Source organism: Sciurus vulgaris (assembly GCF_902686455.1).
Source record: "Sciurus vulgaris genome assembly, chromosome: 3".
Lineage (NCBI taxonomy): Eukaryota > Metazoa > Chordata > Mammalia > Rodentia > Sciuridae > Sciurus > Sciurus vulgaris.
The window spans coordinates 31,488,244-31,511,889 of record NC_136463.1 but is presented as its reverse complement, the minus strand read 5'-3'; the positions used below and the strand labels follow the sequence as shown (position 1 = coordinate 31,511,889).

Sequence of the window (23,646 nt, the reverse complement as noted above, 5' to 3'; positions counted from 1 at the left end):
GCCCCAAACCAACCCCAGATGATATAATAATGGTGACACCATAGAACTAGGGTTGCTACGACAGACCACTTGGGAAAATGAGCGACACTTAGACTTTCACTTCATCAGACAAATACGTTCTTAGATGAGTTAAATAAAGATGTATACATGTGGGGGGAGAGCTTGATAAATATATATCTGAAATATGGCTAGGAATAAACCTTTTCAGTTATAAAAAGGGAGGTATAAAGAAAAATACAAGTTTGACAACACAAAACCATCCGTGCTTAAAAAAACATTAGAAAAATTAGAAAAGCAATTTGTATGAGGATAAAATATTTGCCCCAGAGTTGGTAGAAACAGGGTTAATAACTTTGCAATGTAAAGACGTCTTGTAAAAGGATGTGGAGAAGGGGGAAAAACAGGGATTGAGAGTATAAGAGGAGGAAAGAGGGAAAAAGCAGGAACGGGAAGGGATACAGAGAAGATGGGAATGTGGCAAGAGAGGGAGAACATCACTAGTAATCACGTCAGGAAATCAGATGCCTTCAGTACTGAGGAATGTGATGGAATTCATCACCTACTTAGAAATCCACAGTCACAGGCGGTCTTTTGATATCTAACATGCATGACAATGAATTGAAGTCTAATATTTTCAAATAGGGTGTATAATGTTTTCAAATTTATGTGGGGTTAGTCATGATTAGAGAAGTCTTGTTTTGAACTCTAAAATAGTTGGTGAATAAATCATTAATACAAATGTCATGAGTCCCATGTTGAAGTAAGTGCACTAAAAAGTGTTTTTTCTTACATAGTAAACTGCCGAGATAAGAGTTTTATAGTATTAGCTGCCTTATCACTACTTCCTCCTTGGGTAAAATTTACTAGTTTGCCAGTCAAACTAATATACATTGCTGCAAACTGAAAAGCAAAATGTTTGGCATCTACATAGATGTTTGAAATATACTTTTAAAAGTGCTTGCTTAACAACAGACTATTGGAATATTACAGATGTGTATTTGCTTGCTTTTATTTAAAGAAAGAAAATCACAGGGAGTAAGTCCACTTTTGTATACAAATATGCCTCTAACAACTCACCAGCTACAAGGTATCAGTTATGAAAAGCTTTCTAGACAGTGATGCTTTTGCCTGTTTTTTCTTTTTTCTTACTACATTGAGAGCTCCTGGTAGGTTGTATATCACGGCAAATAGCATCATGGTAGAAGTGCAAGAGAGGGACTGCATAGCAGGGAGTGATCACATAGAGACACGGGTTTCAAGAGAACTTCCAAGGGCACACCCCCAGTAACCTAAAGACCTTCCCACCTTTTAATGGTTCTGTTACATCTTAACATCTCCACACTGAGGCCCAAGCTTCCAACACATGCACATTTGGGGGAGAGTTTCAGACCATATCCAGACCATAGCAAGAGCTGGTTTGCCAGTGCTTGCTATGTTCACCTCCAGAGAATCACTACGTATAGCTGGTGTCTGTGCAAACAGGAATGCCAAGTGGGCTGCCCCAAGGCTATATCCTCCTGCTCCTCTTTGAAGCAAGCTTTCTTTACCTTAGGCAGTTTCTTGGGCAGTCTAATGGTGGAAAATACAGGAATCATTTGCTGAATCACAAAAAGGAAATTAATATTGAAAAACAAATCCAACCAAGTTTGCATAATAAATGTCTTCAATAAAATTGCTGTCTACCATTATAAGAGCTTTATAATTTCTTTTCTCAAAGAGCAGTGTTTCTCCTTAAAAAAAAAAAAAAAACCTTTAAGATAATTGTAGATTCACAGGCAGTTGTAAGAAATAACACAGAGCAGTCTTTGTTTTCTTCATTCATTCTCCCCAAGAGGTTACATTTTGCATTAATATAGTAGAAAATCACAACCACGAAATTGACACTGAGACAATACACCAGTTTCATTCAGATTGAATGGTTTCATACACACACATCAATAAAAAGAAACAATCTATGGATATATACATGATGGATGGATCTCAAGGGAATTATGTTAGGTGAAAAGAGCCAATGCCCAAAAAGTAACATACTGTATGATTCCATTTAAACAACATTTTTGAAAAGACAAAATTACAGAGATAGAGAATACATTAGTGGTTGCTGAGCCAGGTGGAAGGAGGTGTCAATGTCTACAAAAGATTAGCATGAAGGATCTTTGTAAAAAGTCTTTAGTGGAAAGTAATAATTGACATTCTGAGGTCAGGGACATTTTATGATAGCATGCTTTTAGAACAGAAAGGATTGATAAGTCAAGTATATGGATTTTTCTTTTTCCCTCTAAAAATCAGATGGCATCTTAGAATCTCTACAAATACTATGCTGAAAAACTTTAAAATTCAGATCACTAAAGCATACGAAGGGAGTGGGAGTCTGGTCACATCAATTCAAAAAGTTAGAAGCTTCGAAAGAACACAATCTCTCAAAGTGAAAAAAATGTGACTAATTCTTGAATAATCACCTATTACTGTTTCTATTAAAGACATAATTTATTCTTAAAATTTCTTTGGTGCTTCATCCATAAACTATGATAGCTCACCTGTCAGTTGCATCAGCTGTTTCTACGTTTATGTTCAACCTTGACTTTCCACAGAGAAGCCTGTGTTGATCTGACCTTATATTTCATACCCTCCTTAAGCATTCAACCCAACCTTTGCACTGGTGGGGCCAACTATAACTCGGCTTCTCTGAACCTGGAGAAGTTGCCAAATGAAAAATTTTCCAAGTTTCTTTAGGGCAAAGACTGGTTCAGACAAGCTAAATATTTTGGCTTTGGATTGTACATCAACTTATTGCTGCCTGAGGTCATAACGCTATGCTGAAAGAAACTTTAAGAACAACTTAAGTGTGAGAGTAGGTTTTAGAAAGTTGTTGATCAAAGGAAGTTGCTGTTCCTTTTTAACATGGTCCATGCCTGTTAAAAGTTGTTAGAACTTGAAGAAAAAATAACAACAAGAATAATTTCATGGGAAATTGTGCTCGTGATTATAAAATAGTAAGGCTGGATTATTTTGTAAGGCATAAAAACTCATAAAAATACTTAGGTTTTAGAGAACAGTACAGTTAGTTTGTTATAAAACCATGTGTACATATTCTGTAGCTCTTCCTGACAATGATGGACTTGATTCTTCCAGTAAAAAAGGATTTCTTCATAGCTTATTCTTTGCTTTTTCTTTCTTTCTTCTCTTCTTCTCCTTTCCTTTCTCCCATTCCCCCTTTCTCCTTTTAGTTCTTCACTGATTTTTTTTTTTTTTCAGGTCACTACACTAAATAAAGGTAAATGAATTTCAATAATTTAAAACATTATATGAATTTGTTAAAAGGGGACACTTCTGTTTTTAGGATCAGGTCATCATCTTACAATAATTTGATTAAAGTTTAAAAGTAAGCAAATGAAAGACATCTAATTGTGTTCTCTCCTCTCTTTGGAAGCAACTGGTAACCAGTGGGCAAGGATCATTTCAACTGATTGAAAATCATTCAGGTGGTGTGTTAATAATTAGGTTACCTGTGTGTTACAGTTGGATCTGAAATGTCCCCCAAAGGCTCAAGTGTTGTAGGCTTGATCCTCAGCTGGTGGTACTACGGGGAGGTAGAAGAAACTTTAGGAGGCGGGGCCTTGTAGGAGGAAATAGCTCACTGCCTGGAGCAAGCAGGCCTTTGCCTGGAATCCCCGCCTTCTGATTCCCAGGCATTATGAACTGAATAGCTTTTCTCTACCATTTGCTCTTCACCATGATGCATGGACTCACTGAGGCCCAAAGCAATGGGGCCAAGAGCCCATAGACTGAAACCTCTGAAACTATAAATCAAAATAAATCTTTCCTTCTGTAAGCTGATTTTCTCAAATATTTTGTCACAGTGATGGAAAGCCAACACACTATGTGTTTAAAGGATTTACATGTTGTAATCATTGGCATTATAGTGATTTGATGTCAAGATCTTCAAAAGGATGCTAAATCAAAGAGCAGAAACTGTCACATTTTTATTCAATTCAAGTTTCTGGTTCTTAAAAGTTTTTTAGAGAAAAGTTATACATACCATTTGTATAAAAATTCGTTCATTAATTGTTAGAAATTATTGTTTAACAAAACACTTCACTAAAGCATAGAAACGCTCTCATTAAAGTAGGTCTGTACTACCAAAATTCCATTAACAGAGTAATAGCATTCTATATGCATAAGAGAAGCTGAATGGTATGCAGGTCAATATAATTAAAAAATAGATAGTTTTAGGATTCTTTAGGGTAGGTAGTGTTTCAGTATGCACATATGTGGGTTTGTATACACAGGTGTGTATATTTTTAACTACTTTTGTTAAAACTGGAAACTATATATTAAAAACTACAAGTCAACACAATTTTACCCTCAGTCATATTTACCTTTTGTTAAGTGCATCACTACAGACTCTTCAGAGACTAACTTACCAAACTTTCTGCTCTCTCTACTTATTAAATCCCATTCGATCATTATTAAGTTTGACTGACTATCCTATGTTACCTTTCACATAGATCCGATTGGTATATTCCCATTATCACTACCTGGTTAAATCCTCCATTACCTATTATCTGGGCAAGGACTTCTTAAACTTTAAGGTGCATATAAATCACCTGAAGACTTGCTAAAATCCAGATTTTGACTCAGTAGATCTGGTATGAGACCCTGAGACTCTGCAGTGCTAAGTTTCAAGTGCTGGTATAGCTGTTGTTGCTGATCACCCTTTTAGTAGCAAGGATTTGGAGTTCTAGATCAGTACTGTCCAATCATGGTGGTCACTGTTGTATGTGGCTACTACACCATATGAAACAGAGATAGTTGACCAAGAAACTGAATTTTAAATTTAATTTTAATTGGCATGCATTTACATTTTATAAACCAAAGAAGCACAAAATATTTTTTCATTAAGCAAAACTTTATTTTACTTTAAACAATTGCATCATTTAACATATTATTATTGAACTATATGTCTGTGTCAGGCATGAGTCATTTGAGTAGTATGCATGAGCATACAGTGATCTGGTTGGTGTCTATGAATTAATTTCAATTTTTTCAAGTTAAACATCAATGTACACATATAGTGTACTTATCTGAATATTTTATTCAGATAGCATGTCTACAGTTATCCTATGTATAGCATAACTCATAATTTAACTGAAATATTTATCACTAAATTTTTTTTTCTGTTTGGTTCAAAATTTGTCCATAAATGTAAGCATAGATGAATTTCTAAATTTAAAATGAAGACATTCTACTTGTGTAGAATATAGTGAAGATGGATTGGCTAGTTATATAATCAGAGCAATAAAATGAGAATAGATGCTATGTTGCAAAGTTCATGATGAATGCACATGCAAAATGCAAAGCCATTTGTTGTGCAAGAAATATTTAGTATATTTAATAAATATATAAATATTTAAAACATAAATGTGGGCAATATTAAGAAACATTTTTGCAACTGAATCATGAATTTCATAAGAAACTTCCATTTAACAATCAAAAGATAATCAATGAAATTAATCAACTGAACACAGAAGTAAATGCACAACATTTGTAATTTGGTCAGCTATAAAATGGTTTAGATTTTTGTATAAAAGAGTAAGTCATCTTTAGATTAAGATGGTAATTTCAGTTATAATAAAAAGACTACAAAAGGTAGTTTTAAAAAAATGAAAGATAATCAAATAAGTCACAAAACAAATGCCATAGACTGTAGGAACTCTGGAACAATATAAATGATTAATTGATTCAGAATTTGAAAAACAGGTACTTTTTTTTTAGCTGTAGGTGAGCCATGTAATATGAGAGAGACACTACTGGATTCAGACTTCATGCATGTGTTGTTTCAAAGGATTCCCTAATTTATGATGAAATGTTTTTGATTTGCAGTCTTAAAAAAAATCAAACTTTCAGTGTAGATATTTTTAACTTATATCTGTCAAAGAAGAGTTTCAGCTAGATAATGAAAAGCAAGTTTTTATTGTGATAGATGGTGTTAACAGTTATGTTGGATAAAAAATCTGGATTTAACATTTCAAACAAGAGACATTTCTTTATTTTTATTCCACTGTGTGATACATATTGAAATTATTTGTGCTCAATCTTCTAAAGCTGATTGGAAAAAGTGTCATGGATAAAGTTACAGACACTATTTAGGGTATGTGCATAAATTCTGAGACACCATAGAAGTGGTGAAAATATTGCAAACAATTAATGTAATGATCCTTTGTTCTTTGCCAATGCTAGTTGACTGAATTGTACAAGAAATTTTATGAAGACATGCTGTATTTTAACTCCAATTCAAGATTTTCTTAAAAGGAATGCATGCTTAATATTCAATAATCAAAGACAAAAAATGGCAGTGTGATTTGCATTTTCTCATCAATATTGCATTGCGTATGAATGAGATAAATCTGAAACTCAAAACCCCCCTGCAAAACCAAAGCTTACTTGTGAAGCTAGGTAAATATAAAAATTTACACTATCTGAAACTTTTCATTATATAAAAATGATTTTATACATTTTAACATACATCAATATATAAATTATAATCATTGCTAGGGTTATATATTTTGGTTACAAAAATTAAAACAATTTTGAAATATGCTTTGTTGATAAATGCTACATTTAGAGTTGCTTTCAGTATATGCAATATCTCTTGAATTTGATGCAAATAATGATGAGTTGATAAGGATTAGTAAATAAACTCAATTTAAACAGATGCAAGTTTTAAAAGATTTTGCTTAATGACAAATTATTCTAAAAAACTAAAATAGTTTTGCCAATGTGGATGTAAATCTTAAAAGGAAAAGATGTTTGGTATTCAATTCAGTTATCAGAAACTTTTAAAGTAAATTTGGAATAATTTGGGCATGTGAATCTACTTTCTGAACTCTGAATTTTATTAAATCAAAACACAAATCCAGTATTTCCAATGAAAATTTAGTGTAAAAACTGAGGTTAGCTATAAAAGTAAAATAACAATGGATTTCTTTTTTTTTTTTTTTGCGGTACTGGGGATTGAACTCAGGGCCTTGTGCTTGCGAGGCAAGCACTCTACCAGCTGAGCTATCTAACAATGGATTTCAAAGATATAATATGAAAAAAGAAAATATCTAAATGAATTTTTAATATTACATGAAAAAATGATATTTTAGAGGTAATGGATCAGATAAAATATATTTAATTTTAGCTGTTATTTTTATATCTTTAAAGATGTGGCTACTTTAGAAAGTTTAATATTATGTAAGTAGCTTTCATTACATTTGTGTTTGACAGTGCTGTCATTTTCGGTTACTTCTTAATCTGCACTCAACTTAATCTTACATTGTTCTTTCAACACTTCATTCATTCCCCAAATATCTGAGTACCTACTCAGTGCCAGTCATTGCTTTAGACTGAATTCAGGGAACTAGCTGAAGATAGCTGTCCTCATGAATTCACTCTTGAGTTGGAGGGACACTGACAAAGGGCAAAACATAAAAAGTACATTATATGATTAAAGCAATCAGCAATACCCGAACACTCCTCTACCACAGTGAGAGTGGCAGTGCTGGTGGGATGAGGGTGCAGGGCTGGGGAACCAGTGGAGGGGTGGAGGTGAGAAGAGTTCAGAGAGGAGGTTACTGGGGCAAGAGGACAGTGAGGATTGGGGGGTAGATAAGAAAGTCCTCGAAGACTTTGACATTAATCTGAGGCATCTACTTGCAGCACTTTTGGCTTTTTCTCCAAGAATTACTAAGAAGGGAAGTCCTGGAGAATCCTAACTTGTGTTTTAAAAGGGTATTTCTAGTTGTTATGCTCCTATAAACTACTCAGGTAAGGTTAGAAGCAGACAAAGTAGCAGGAAGTTATAACAAGGTAGTAAAGGATGACATCTTAGCCTGGTGATGGAAGTGGTTGAAAATGGTAAAATAGTGTAATTAAAAAAAAATTCTACTGGCCCCTAATTCTGTAGGGCCAACAAGTTGGACACGGAGTATGAAAGAGAGGGTTAGATGATAACTGGGGCATGCGCTAAAAGGATTCACCGTCTCTGTAGTCCCTTCCCCTTTCTCTCTGTTTCCTGGTCACCAGGAATGGAGTAGTGCTCCTCTACCATGCCCTTCTGCCAAGATATTCTGCCTCACCTTGGGCCCAGAGCAATGGATTCCACCACCATGAACTAAACTTCTGAACCCATGAGTCAAAATAAACATTCTCTGCTCTAAGTTGTTCTTGTCATGTATTCTGGTATAGTTGTCAGCTATGTAAGCTAACACAGCCAGAATTACACTTTCCTCCTCTAAATTAGATGGCAAAAACAAATTAATTCTACCTTTTAACATTTCTTCTATTATTTATACTAATCATAATAGTTAATATTTAAGTGCTTACTATGTGAAATACACATAACATACTATGTATGTTGTAACACTTAATACTTCTAATACTCTTGGGAAGGATCCTATTATCAAACCCATTTATATAGATGAGGAAAATAAGGCTTAGAAAGGTGAAGTAGTTTGCTAAATGTTGAAAGATAGCAAAGGGAAGATCAGGATACAAACCTGCATGGTCAAATTCCAAAACCCATTATCTACTACACTAATCCTTCTACCAATTCATTGTTCAGCAAAAGATTGTCTCTTCTGTTTATCTATTTTCATCTCTATCCCATTTTTTCCCTATTGAATCCTATTAAATTCTAGCACATATTACTTACTGATGTAGAACTGACCCCCCTTTTTTTATTTTAATACCAGAAACTAATCCCTTCAGAGAAATAAATACAGGAGGGTCTCATGTGGAATAAGTAGGTATTGCCAGAAAAGGAAAGGGCAACTGCTGTTTTTCTTCAGTTCCATGTCTTACATCAGCCCTTAATGTAATCATTTTATCAAGCAGGGTTATAATTCTAAAGTGCATATGTTCCAAGCACTTAGGGGAGAAGAAAATTTTAGTTAAATGTAGAAAAAGCACATCCCCTAATTTATTTTGCACGTAAAAATTAACATGGAAAAATTATAAATGTTCAATTTGAGGACACAAAGAAACACTAAAATGTAAAAAGTCTTGGCTATACATCCTCATGCAGGTATTAAAGGTGTAAAACTATAAGAACTAAAAATGCATATCAATAAAGGCATAAAATATTTAATAAAATAAGGGTCTGAAAACTGCCTGAAAAATAGAGAATTTCAAAAAACTTTCTAATAAGAAATAATTTCAAATGAACAGAGAGTTGCAAGAATCATTCTCATATTCTTCACTTGGATTCACCAGATTGACTTTTACCAAAATGTTCATGAATAAGAAATAAGTAATTTTTGCAAACCACTTGTGATTAGGGGTTGTTGTTTCTGAGATTTCAAATGTTCTCAATCTCTGTCATATTTCCATATTCATACACAGGTGTTACATACATGTACGTACATACGTTATCACAAACATGCAAATATTTTAAGGATAAATTACATATGTCATGTCCCTTTATTTTTAAAAGTGTAGTATTTCTAAGAATAATGTTCAAAACTGACTCAATATTTTCCTCTAATCTACCACTTGTATTTCAGTTTTGACAATTTACCTAATAATGTCCTTTCTAGCATTTTTTTCCCCATTCTAGTACAGAATCCAGTCTAGGATCAAGAATTGTATTTAATTTTCATAACTAAATATAAGGTCTCTTTAACTTTTTAATGTGGATCATTTTGTGGGCTCTTTTATCACCTTTTCAAAATATGGTATCAACCTTTGTGAAGAATACGACTTCTACACCCGTGCATGCGCGCGCGTGCGCGTGCGCACACACACACACACACACACGCACACACACACACACACACACACACAAACTCACATACCTTAAAATGAAACTTTCTCTCCTGAGTTTCTCTGATGTTTCCTCAAGGTCAGAGTCAGGTTACATCTTCTAGTATACTATAGAGGTGAATACTGTATCCTTTTTAGAATCTCGCATTTGGAGTCACAAAAGTTGGTAAAATCAACTTTTAGCAACAAAGTATTTTCTAATTTTTCTACTATATAATTACTGTTTTACCCCTTGTAATTAATAAGCAGTTTATAAAGTCACTTTAAGATCATGTGAACATGTAGATATTCTGGTATTAAAATTTCCCCCTAAATTTAGCATTTGAATTTGTGACCAATTCAGTCTTCACTAAAACAGATAAAAATGCTAATTTCCAAATTTAGCGGCTTCTCTGCAGTTATTAGTCAGCACTTAACAGCTTATGAGCAAGAGTATTCCTTTCTTCCACTAGCCAATCTATTTACAAATGGTATGGTCTTACAAATTACTATCTTTTCAATGGTTTATATTTTATTAATGTACTTAGTAATTTGGCAAGTTCTTCCAGATTTGGTCAATAGAAGCCCTTTCAAGGTACTTCCCTATGACACATCGCTGTCATTTTGAGCACTTTCTTGACTTCTGGCATAAGATGTTCCAGGCTTCTCATGTACTTATACTTTCCTATCCCTGAAAATAGCTATTTCACCAATAGGAACCTGTGTTCCTATTAGAGGGAGATGGTATCTGGACACTTGGATAGGCTGTGCTCATTAGAGTCAGGTTCTCTTTCAATTCTGGAAACTTTTATTGAGTTACAGCTCTAAATATTAGTGCTATTCAGTTGTTTTAGTTCATTTCTTAAATAAACTCATTTCTTGATTTCATTTTCATTTTCTTGGTTGTTTTCTTCAATACTTGTTTACTTGAATATATTCTTCCTTGGGCACCTGGCAATTTAGTTTTCATTTCTTATATTATTTTGTTTTTCCCATTTCTTTCCTAAATTTTATTAACTTCACACCAATTTTTCCTGTTTTTAAATTTCTATTCCTGATATTACTTGTTTTAAATTCATGATTTTTATGATTGGAGGATTTGCTTTTTCTTACCCCCATGCTTATTGTTGTATATAACCAAGTTTGGAGGGTTATGTTACCATTTTCTTCAGTTTTGTGGTTCCATTGTTTTGTAAAGTTTTCATCAGGAGTAAGGTTTTAATTCACATCATTTGACTTTTGCAGTTGTTTGGCAATGATGGAGACAGAATTTTTTTCTTAATTTTCTTTTTCTCCTTTTTAAATTTCATGGTAGAAAGAGTTCTCAGTTCAAGAGCACCCTCTTCTGTGCAGTTTCTTTTATGGATCACGTTATTGATGGTCATGGGGTGGGGTGGGGTAGATGTCTTGTTTCTCTTTAATTTCTGTAAAATCCTTAATCCACACCCCTCCCCCCATGTCCTTCTTTTCTGCCATTGCCTAGTCTCCAAGGCATTCTATCCATTCTCTATTTAGCTGATCCTTCTCCAGAAGCAAGGATTTTCTGAGGCTGCTACTTCTGGTTGCATACACTTTCAAGTACTTCTTGTAGCTAGTGCAGAGAACTACCAAGTCCTGACTCATATCCAGTATTCTGGCATCTATTGTTGCACTTTGTTTTCTGGGCCTGATTTTGTTTGCTTTTCATCTAATTCCCCAGCTTCTCCTTACTCTTTTCCAGTCTTTTGAGCCTTCTTGTGCTCTCTATGTCCTAGGTTTCACTGGCAGGCAAGCTGTAGGAATTTTGTTGGAATTTTTTTGTTTGTTTATTTTACTCTATTTATATGTACTGTGAAGGTTGTGGTGGCCCCTGCCACATGGTCATATTGAAGGTATGAGTCCTGTATGACTACATTTTCTCTTTGCTGACTTTACGTTTTCTAGCAGGACAGGATAAAAAGAATTCAAAATCAAGCATCTCCACTAAAGTTTAACAATGTTTTCTTAACTCTCTACTTCTATTTATATTTTATTTGTCATTTGTGCTTTTCTTTCACAGTATTATTATTGTATTTGTTTTACTCTACATCAAATTCTTTGAAGACTCTGCAAAGTGAAAATAACTTTTTAAATTAACAACGAAATGTAAAAAAATGTTGTCTTGGAATTTTATTTTATTTTGGATTATTTTGTTTTCCCTTAATAAAATGAGGTATGAATAAAAAAAGAAAAGGAAAAAAAAAGAAAAAAAAGGGAAGATGAAAAAGAGAAAATAAAAAGAATAGAAATGAGATTGGTCCTTTTGGTCCACGGAAAGCATATGTAAAAGGAGTTTTAACATTTCTTTGAGCAAGAGTAGCAGGGCTTTAGGACAGGTACAGCCTCCAAAAAGTGATTCTTTTTAAGATCCATACTATTTTATACTGAATTATTTGCATCAGTAAACTCTGGGATATTATAAAGCAGCACTGTTTTAAAATTGATACCTTGTTTTCTCTCTCTCTCTTTCTGTCACACACACACACACACACACACACACACAATCACGAGACACAGATACATGCTATACATACTCACTTGTTTCACATTCTGGATCTCTTCTGTCAGCAGTTTCCTTTGCCTCTCTGACTCGAATAACTTTGCCTGTATTAAAACACCTCTGAATTAATAACTTCTTATAAAGGTATCCATCACTAAGATTTTTGGTTCTTTGTTTCAAAGTTTATGTATTCCCCACACATCAAATGGCTACAAACCTGAAAATACAGTTCCCTGTCACTTTCCTGGCATTACGCATACCATTTTAAGGTAATTAGTTATTTATGGTATAATTATGATGTAAACATATTTTTACCTCAAAATCTGAGGTCCAAAAAAAGCCAATCAGAATCCAAATGTATAAATATTAACTAAGTTTTGAACAACAGCTATCATCGCCAAACAGCTTCCAAATATGTTATCATTATCACTGTATTATCTAATGATATATTAGCATTATCATTAAGAATTAGAAGTAAAGGTCTCTAACCATACTAGAGAGCATATAAGATTGGGTTGATGATTAGTTTTCTAATTTAAATTTAAGTTATTCTTAGTTGTTCAGAAAAAGGAAGATAGGATCAGTATAAACCAAATGTGAAATATGAGTATTAATGCAGAGTAAAGTATTATCATCTTTGAACTTAAAATTAATCATATACCATAAGAAATCCAATTTTCTTAAATATATGTTAAATAAATCCACATTTTATCGATCAACTCAGAAATAGTAACAGTAATTTAAGAGTCATTTTACTATAAACCTGAATAGAGGAATTACTTGAATGTTAAATTGAGTGGTAAAAGATTCATGGCAACAGTGCAATGTTTATAAGAGGCAATCTGGAATACTTTAGCTTGTTCTTGTCTAAGAGGTGAAATGAAGGTATGTGAAGATGAATATAATATAGTGATCTAATGAACATGGAGCCAGGAGACTGCTGGCTCTTACACTTTTATGCTCTGGAAGTCACCTTCACTCTTCGTGCTCTAGACTTTTGCATCTGTAAATGGAAAATATATCTTATTCACCTCTGCAAAGTAGCAGCAATGTGAATTCTGCAGAAAGGCTTTAAATTGAGCCCACAGTGCTTTTAAAGATCACTTTTACAAAATAAAAATCAGCTCTGGCATAAAATTATCTTGGTGCCATTTTTATTTGTACCACAAATCAGACATGAAGAATAGAGATGTCACAGAGCAATGAAAAGTGATGACAGATCATCTCTATACTCTGAACTTCATTTAACAACCTATGTGCGCGTATGTACCTACTACAAGAAGACAAACTGAAAATATAAACCTTACCTCAAAAATACTGATTGTATAATATTTCATATAGCTTTTTAGAATCATCTTCAGTCAACAGGTAGATCTTGAGGTAGAGGTAATTATAAAATGTAGAATTTGTTTTATCTGGAATTTCAGTTTTGCCACAATAGGGTATGTTCAATTACGTTTCATGAAATTTAAATGTGACCCTGCTTTATTGCATGGCTCCTCAGAGAACCCCTGTTAAATTATTACACAAGAATGGCTTATCTAATTTTAATTTAAAATTTTAGAAATATTGATGTCCAAATAAAAACTGAAATATATCATTAAATTTAACAATGATAAAATTTAAGAAAATGAAGAAGATTTAGAGCCTCTGAAAATTCTGATGAATCACAAGATTTACTGATTTATGTAGCAATATGTAATATAAAATGGTATTTTATTAGGGTAATCAACATTAAAGATGTTTTTTAAGAGAATATGAAGAAAGAACTGTCCATTTATTTATTAAATTTTTATTTTTTATTTTTACAGACTGCATTTTGATTCATTGTACACAAATGGGGTACAACTTTTTGTTTCTATGGTTGTGCACTGTATAGATTCATACCATTTGTGTAATCAGTTTCTATTTTTCCATCTCAACTCTTGTTACAACAAAATGTGGAAAGATAATAACTTCAAAATTATTAATAGAAATATATAAACTATTCCTATAGTAGTGGAATGCTTGTAAACATCTAGAAAGAATGTGATTTGGCAAAGCCTTTGAAAGGGAATCTGGTAACATTATAGAAATTTCTACGTGTACACATCCTTGAATATAGCAATTTTACTTGCAGAGATTTAATCTATTCAGGTACTTGTTCAACTCCCAAAAATACATCTACAAAGATGATGAAAATGTAAATGGTTTTTCTTAAATTTATTTATTTATTTATTTTTGTGGTGCTGGGGGTTGAACCAAGGGCCTCATGCTTGTTAGGTGAACACTCTATCACTGAGTTATACCCCCAGGTGAAAAGTGGAATTGTTTCTAATAATGACAAGAGCTTAACTATCCATCAAAAGGGAACTGGCTAAGTAACTTAGAAGAGAACTATTCACTGTATAGAATCATATGGCAGATCTGTATATATTACCTGAAAAGCTGCCCAAGATTTAACTCTGATAAAAAGAGAAGGCAAGTTGTAAAAATGTTTGGCTGTATGAAGTATTTTATGAAAAAGTTGAGATATACATATACACTTTCTTTTTCTTTTTTTGCTGTTAAGACTTCACATTTTTAGAGCAGTTTTAGGTTTACAGTAAAATTGAGAGAAAGGTACAGAGATTTCCCAGATGTTCCCTGATGCCACATATAGATTTATTTTTTGAAACAGGATTGGCTGTGTACAGAAGCTGTCTGAAAAGATAAAATAATTATTTATTTTTTTAAATAATGGCTTCCTCTAGAGGATGGAACTGTAAAAACTAAGAGAGATCAGCAAGATACTTTTCGTTCTTTTGCTGCAAATTATTTTAACAAAACTAAAACAACAACAGAATTTCACTTACTTAACAAAATAATTTAAACTGTATATTTCTAATGTAAATTAGTAGAAAATAAAGCAGTTATGTTGCTTTTCTTGAAGATCTGGAAAATGTAGTGTCTTTCTGTAAAAATCTGGATATAATTTAAATTTAATATTCTACTAAAAACAGAAAGAAACTATCTGAAGAGAATCCACTTTACGGTATATTTGGGATATATAATCTTTTTTTCCATAAACCATACTTCTTAATTTCAATTACATTAGCACACCACTATGCACTTTATACATGGCCCTATACACAGGAAAAAATGTACTTCCCAATGAACACTGGAGATTCCAAAATTATCATAGCTTGCTTTATTGCTCTTCATCTAATTCTGTTATTGACATCAACGAGAGAAGAAAAAGGGTAAAAAGTAGACACATCAGAAGGCATAAACAAAGCCCACTATTCACATGAAATCTTATATGGATATTACCAAACAGAAATACATGTGTGAACTAAGAAATTAAATCTCTAAAGACCAATTAAAGAATTTGATTCTATTTGCCATTAATATTTAAAAATAAAACAGCCTTCATACTTCAGAATCCAACATAGGATTGCTGGTTTTCTTTTTTTCTAAAGAAAATAGAAGGAAGCTAAACTGGAGGTTACCTTAAGTATATTCACTTCTTCTAAGGCATCATTTCTTTCACGCTTAAGCCTTTCCATTTCATCTGCTTCTAAAGAGTCACAGGGCAGAAGCTGTCAACATTAAAAAAAATAAGAGAATCATTATATATTAGATGCTAATTATGAGGCCTAACACGAAAATACCTTTGACTTGTCTTAGACTTGTGCATTCTACTAACAAAATTCAGTTTCTTACTTTGGGGTTGTCGGATTAGATAAAAGAGAATACTAAAGTAATCTGGAACAATTCCATTCTTTTAAGCTTAACCTTACATTGATGCTTCTTATAACAATTTGAATGATTAAGAGAAATATATTCTGCAGATACATTTATGATCCTTATTTTAATCAATATAATTTTCCTTAAAAGTCCAATTCCATGACTGTGTATATGATATCAGGTAGACACCAAAATGTGTAGATGGTTTACATGAGTCTAGTGAAGTATGCTGATTAATTTTGTATTTAGTTTTAACCCAATGAAAGGTAATGCAACAGCAAAGTGGCTTGAAGAGATTCCTGTACAGAAACTGTGGATTGAAGATAGTATTAATAATTTATCTGCAAGTGAATAACAACAGCAGCAGTAGAGATGACAATTTCTCTCATGTGTAGCATGATTTCTTTGGCAATGAATTACCGTTAAAAACAATGACAATCTAAGCAGAGAAAAAAAATACAAGTCCGATTATAGTCATCTTCTGCAAAGAAGTTAAAATAGAACTTGAAAACAGTAATTTAAAGGATTAAGTGGAGAAAGTGATTGCTATATTAAGCACGGTCTTAAAACACAGCCCTTTAAGTAGGAGAGACAAATGCAGAGTAAGGAAAAGATAACAAAAATGATTAATAATATCAAGCATTTAATAGGAACTTGTTATGTGCAGATGCGCTGCTAAGGACTGTGTATTCAATTTTACAGACTTCTAATAATCTTGTCACCATTTTACAGATAAGAGAACAGGCTCAGAAATATTAGTAACTTGCCTAACATTTCACAGTCAATAAATGATCATTTCAAGATTCTTACATAGGTCCTACATCATACTAACTATTTAATAAAAATCAAGGTGGAATAGACATGATAAACTCAGATGTGCATTGTGTACCTGAGAACAACAGAAGTAAGAATTATTTTTTAAGTTTGAGGAGAAAAGTTTTCTCCCTAAACATTACTGACTTCTTTTGCCATGCCACATTAACATTTGGGTATCTCTATGGCCATTGTTCATAATGCACATGATCTCATATTTTGCACCAGTTGTTCTCCTGTCTCAGAATTACTCAATATATACAGGCATAAAAATTCATTCTTATATTATTTTAGATTAATTTTTAACATATTTTCAAATGTAACACTATTTCACCAAGCATGTTCCAAAAGACATTAACTAATTTTATGGTAAAAGCAAAATTGAGTGGTAGTAACAGTGGTATAGAAAAAATATATAAATAATATACATATATAATTATACACTAAAACAGTAATAATAATAATAATAATGATGATGATGGAGATCAGTAGAGTTGAGCAAGTGAATGAGGGGGATGGAGGGGAGAGAAAAAGGGAAGATACTGGGGAATGGGATTGATCAAATTATGTACAAATACAGCCTAACGAATCCCACTATTATACAGAATTATAATACACCTATACAAAAGTTTTAAGAAGTATAAAACAAATTCTTTCCTGCTTTGTTTCCAACACTCTTAATATGCTAATGAGCATGTGAATTTCCAAAAAAGAAAAATAATTTAATAATTTGTCCCATTTTCTCAGGAATTTGACCATACTACAAACCTCATCCTCTTGCCCCTGCTGCCTCTATTAATTTGTTTTATTTAGCTCATGGAACTCATGTCTGCAAAGTGTAATCTAGGAGACACAGCTACTCAACATTCATGTGGGCCTAGTCAAACTTCTTATCCTAAGAAGAGAAACAAGAGAATTCAAAAGTCTATATAAAATTTTAGATAATGAATCTATAACAATTTATTGAGAAAAACTATGGGTTGGGGTCTTAGGAATGTGATCATTAACTTTTGAGCTTGACATCATAGAAGTAAATCACACATAAAAGAGTCAATTTGGGAGTCAAAGCAGTGGGTTGAATAGTCACAGTATAAACCATAACTTAACTATTTTGGACTACTCAACAAAAACTGCAGCCACAGGATTGGCTAGAGATGCTAATTGTTAAATCTTTGAAAAGCCCCTTTGTGCTCACTGACTTAAAAAAAATATAAAATTCTATTCAAATATACTCACCTAAGCAAGCAGGAAATAAAAGGAACTGTTGCTATTTAACACCGATAATTCCAGGCAGATGCTTGTTTTCAAATCAATCTAAAACTCTTAAGCTTCCTTCTCCTTACATTGTACATCCCTTTCCTGTCTGGGTCTTGACATCATCTGTGATCCTCAGGCTCCTTGACATTGCAACAGCTGGCAAATAACACTGGGAGGCATTTCCTCTCTGACTTCTCCAGTTTCCTCTGGAGAAGCTGAGACACTATGAGCCAATAAATTGTGCTGAGAGGTCTGACCTCACCTCTCCTTCACTGTGGTTCCAACATGACCATTTTAGTTATTTTTTATTTCTGTCAATTCTGGATAGTCACTATTCCATTGGCCACATTTTCTGACCTAAATCCATGTTAAACTGAACAAAACAATGACTTCTATTTCAGCCTGATTTTCTGGATAAGGCTTTCCATTAGGAACCATTCAACTACCTCCTTTCCTTATAAAATTGTGACTGTACCATTCCAGTCACCTAAAAATGTGTATCCCCTTCTGTTCTTCTTCTATTTCCCTTGCTACTCTTTGTACTTCATATGCTTTATATAACTTCCCTCCCATATTTCTAAAAGGATTACATGCAGTTTCACCAGTACAACTGCTATTTGACACTCTAAATGACCCTGCCAACTTTCTTAAACCTCTGCTACATATATAACACTGCTTAAGCCTTTTTTTCTTGAAACTCTCTTCTCCAGGGTTGTACTATCCTACCATCTCACCTATCCTTCTGCTGCCAATGACTTATTTTCAATTTTGCTGCTTAATTGAGGGAGGGGGGAAGTCCTCAAAGATTGTTCCTTTCCCTCTTTCTTCTACAAACTGAGTGATCACCTTCATTGTCATACTTCAACTATCACTCTCCCAAATATTCCCTCTCCTGGTGTGAAGTTTCTTAATTTCTCTCTCTCTCTCTCTCTCTCTCTCTTTGTTACTGGGGACTCGAGCACTGAGTCAAGTGGCTTGACCACTGAGTCACATCCCCAGTCCTATTTTGTATTTTATTTAGAGACAGGGTCTCACTGAGTTGCTTAGCGCCCCACTTGCTGAAGCTGGCTTTGAACTCATGATCCTCCTACCTCAGCCTCCACAGCCACTGGGATTTACAAGCATGTGACACTGTGCCCAGCTTGGTTCCTTAATTTCAATGGCCTTTGGTTATTTACATCTATCAGTAACTTCAATTCACTCTCTCTAAAGCACAACTCATCATCTTCTCTACCCTGAATAAGGCTCTCTCCTTATTTTCCTGTATCTGTTAAGGGATCACCATTCACAATCATCCTAACCAAAACTTCGGAGTTATCGTTCTTCTCCCAGGGTTGTCAAGTCTAAAGGGTCAGTAAGCCCCACTGATGATACACTTGTGGCTGTTTTTGGTAAACAACTTAGATTTGTCTTTCATCTCCTTTTTGGTCTCCTGCTTTTACAGTAGTTCAGTTCTTATTATCCTCTATTCAGATATTTTTTGCATAGTCCCCTATCTAGACTATCTAGACCACCAGTTTCATTCCTTTCCTAGGTAACCAACACATATGATTCCTCTTTCTAAAATTAGTAATTTGACCCTGGCACTATTTTCCTTAGTGGATTCTGACTACAGAGTAAAGAACGAAATTTTACATTTAATATTTACTCTTTCAGGTCTAACTTCTATCACCTTCATGTACCCCATTATCTTTTTGAAAAAAGTAAACTATTTTCTGTTTACAATCACATTCTAAATTTTTTCCTGTTTATTCTAATACTCTTATCTTTCCATGCTCACCTCTTGAGCAGACAGAATCCAACTTACCATTTTAAACTAGTTCAAATGCCAACTCTGTTATGAATCTTCCTTAAATGTTTTAAGCAGTTATTATTATGGCCTTATCACACAATGCACTTTTTTTTTTAACCATAATTATTTTTGTACATGTCTTTCCTGTATTCTGTAAGGGTCATATTTTACCTATTTTAATAATATGTGCCAAAGCACCTAAAACAATGTCACATAGTTGTTCAACATATATCTGGTAGATTTTTTTTTTTTTTTTGGTATTGGTGACTGAACCCAGGGGCAACTTACCACTGAACTACATCTACAGCTACACTCCCTCCCCCACTTTTTTGAGACAGGATCTCACTAAGTTGTTTTAGGGCCTCCTTAAGTTGCTGAGGCTGGCCTTATACTTATGATCCTCCTGCCTCAGTCTTCGGAGCTACTGGGATTACTGGTATATGCCAACATGTCCTGGAGCCCAAACTGTGAAAAGTCTGCTTCAGGAAATTTATGGTGCTTTCATTGTGTTTTTAAGATAATCCATTCATGTTACTGATTATCCTGATGAAACCGTCATATTATGATGGACTATAATCTGCTGTTGAAAGGCTTAGGGTACTGTTAAATGTGGTCCCAGCCTTGCTTTTTCTGTGTACAACCTTGTGCCAGCAGCAGATGTAGCCCTGTGAGACTTTCTTTTAATACAGCAAAGATGATTAGAATCACAGCAAGATAATTATATTTTCAGTTCAAAATGCCATATTCTCCCAGACCCAAAAGTTCTTTGTCAAATAAACAAAAGTAGAACTGACTTCTACTGACTCAGCAATTCCTACTTAAAGGATAGCACCTCAAGAAATCTTATGAGTCAGACAAAATGATGAGCAGAAGCCAGATACAAAAGAGTATACCGACTCTATTCATTACGAAGCTCATGATCAGGCAAAAGCAACCTAGCTGTTGGAAGAGAGTATGGTGGTTCCCTGTGAAGGTGGGAGTGGCAGCTGATTGGAAAGCTGGCATGAAGGAGACTTCAGAGCAGTGATTCAACCTGAGATAATGATTCAAATTCATCACATCATAGACCTAAGATTTTTTGTGCTTTACTGTGCATATGCTGTATGTCAGTGAAAATAGATTTTAAAAAATAAATTAAGAAAAAGATATTGTTAGCAGGGAAAAAAAAAGAGAAAACATATGAGTAAAAGACAAGCATCCCAAACAAAACGATAATGAACTTGACTTTTGTTTGTGAAACTGAGATGGTTGAGGGGGGTAACCACTGTGGAATTTCCCCACCTCCCTAGACTGTCGGCATCCTCAACCACAGATCAATTGATATGTTTCAGAGGAGACATGACACTGTTTTTCAACTCAAAAAAGTTTTGGGAATTACACTATAAAATAAAAAGTTATTTTTCATTTGTTTTTGGTAAGCCACTTGATAAGTAGTAAATTTTTTTTTTTTTTCAAACCGTGGTACTTCATCCATCAGTGAATTAAGACCAAATTTTTAGTAAAATAGAATTGAATTATTATTAAATAAGAATACAATCCATACAGGAAAGGTAAGTGATGCTTTCAGAGATTTTTGTTTCAGGTATATATGAGTGTGGTGAAAAGAGTACTAATATTGTGGCTTCAAAAAAAGAAAAGTCAGTACTTGACAATGATATCCTCCTTGTGACAAGCAAATATAATATGATATAATGTAATATAAGTAATAATGATGGCACAACATTTTGTTCTGAAGCCACAACAGGATTATTGTTGGCATGTAGAACATTTTGCATAATGGCAATCAGCACAGTGCTTCTGCTATCAAAGAAACACAGATTAAACAAATTCTTACCTGTCCTAAAATCATGCTGGTAATAAGGAAGTAAATTCCTAATTTGGAGCATGAGTATCTCTTTGCAGCTGCTTACAAAAGCTTTGCATGTTCATACAGTTCCCAACTTCAATGGCATGATGTAAACCACCTTTGTCTTTCCTCAAAACAAAAAATGGGCACAGCAGCTTTGAGAACTGTTTGGTAGCAAAAAAACAATGCTCTGCCATCAACATTAGGTAGATAATTACATGCCACCTGAGTCAACAGAAGGAAAGCTGGCTTTGACACTTCAGTTATCCGCTGATAATTGATACAAAATTTGTTCTGATAAATCAGTGCCTCAATTCTGAGAAAACTGGGTGCTTTCCTGAAAGGTACTAAATAACTAGGTCTTCGAGTGGGCAAATGCTTAGAGGTAAAAAAAAAAAAAAAAAAAAGAAAAGAAAAGAAAAGAAAAAAAAAGTGATTACTAAATAAAATCATATTTTTAAACTTTAAAAGAAAAGCGACATTCATCCTTTTCTTATTGAAAGAATCAGTTTTATTTTATCTATTAAAAAAATCATATATTTATACTTGGTATTTCTAGAACCACGTAAGTAATCATAAATAGCATGCAAGTTTCCTGTTACTAAGGCATATTTCTTGAAAATATCAGTTCTGTGATTTTGTTTTGGTTTGTACCCAAGGGTTCATGTGTCAGGGGTTGGCCCCTAGTATGGCAGTGTTGAGGTGATGAGACTTTAAGAGTTGGGAGTCTTGTGGGAAGTCATCACTCTCTAACTTCCCGTTTCCTAACGTGATCTATTCCTCCAGATGGGTTCCAGCTGGCTTTCATCAGAAGTAGAATCAATGTCACCCTCCTCCACAACCCATCTTGGACTTTGGACTTGAACTCTAGAACTATGAGCTAAATAAACACCCTTGCTTTATAATTAGCCTGCTTCAGGTATTTCATTATAGTAATAGAGTATGCACCAGTATGGTTAGAGCACTAAAAATAACCATGAAATAAAAGTGAGTTTAATTCTTAAACATGAACTAAAAGAAAGTTATTAGAAATATATGACACTTCATCTCCTCATTCAAATTTAATGGTAGTTAGCAATATTCAAGGCACTTGATTCACCATCTTATTCATGAGTTACTAGAAGGATCCTATTGTTATTCTATTTGAGCTATGCTCAGACTGAAAAGTGTAATTACAGAAAAAATCTCTTTTGTGGATGTTTTAGTATTTACTATCTACTAGTGATATCTTAGACTAGGAGATTTGCAGAAACAGCCTATATATTATTACACTTGTTTAATAAAAAATAATTCATGCCTTAAAAAAAAGCACATTTGAAAACAAAAATAAAAGGACAATAAATATAATCTTGTATGAATATAAGTGATAAGGATGTTGTTAGAACAAAAAATAATGAGAACTTTCTGGAAAATGAAAGGCCACATGGTTGCCAGATATAAGAATACATAGAAATCAGTTGTATTTTTATACAAAGAATTAAAAATGCACCTTAAGTTTTGAAAAGATGCCATTTATTATAATGGCCACAAAATACATAAGAAAAATTAACTAGATTAATTTAGTCTATAAAAGATCACTAAAGCCTGTATTAGAATATGTGAAATGTGTTAAATGACATCAAAGAAGACATAAATAAATGAAAAGTCAAAACATGTTCACATACCGGAAGATTTAAATTTATAAAGATGTTGATTCACTGGGCATGGTAGTGCACACCAGTAATCCCAGTGGCTAGGGAGGCTGAGGTAGGAGGATCTCGAGTTCAAAGTCAGCCTCGGCAACTGTGAGGCACTAAGTAACTCAGTGAGACCCTGTCTCTAAATAAAATACAAAATAGGGCTGGGGATGTGGCTCAATGGTCAAGTGCCCCTGAGTTCAATCCCTTGTAACCACCCCACCCCCCAAAAAATTGATGTTGATTCTTC

General features: G+C 33.7%; 1 protein-coding gene across 4 annotated transcripts in view; it reads right to left on the bottom strand.

Moving 5' to 3' along the window:
* Positions 1–23,646, bottom strand: part of STXBP4 (syntaxin binding protein 4) — a 165,150-nt gene that overhangs the window by 92,339 nt on the left and 49,165 nt on the right. For all 4 annotated transcript variants that reach the window (XM_079131411.1, XM_079131409.1, XM_079131412.1 and 1 more), the window contains 2 exons: positions 15,775–15,864; positions 12,343–12,408 (listed from right to left, as the gene is read on the bottom strand). In XM_079131411.1, coding sequence (XP_078987537.1) covers positions 12,343–12,408; positions 15,775–15,864 — 156 coding nt within the window. The remainder of the gene's footprint in view (positions 1–12,342; positions 12,409–15,774; positions 15,865–23,646) is intronic.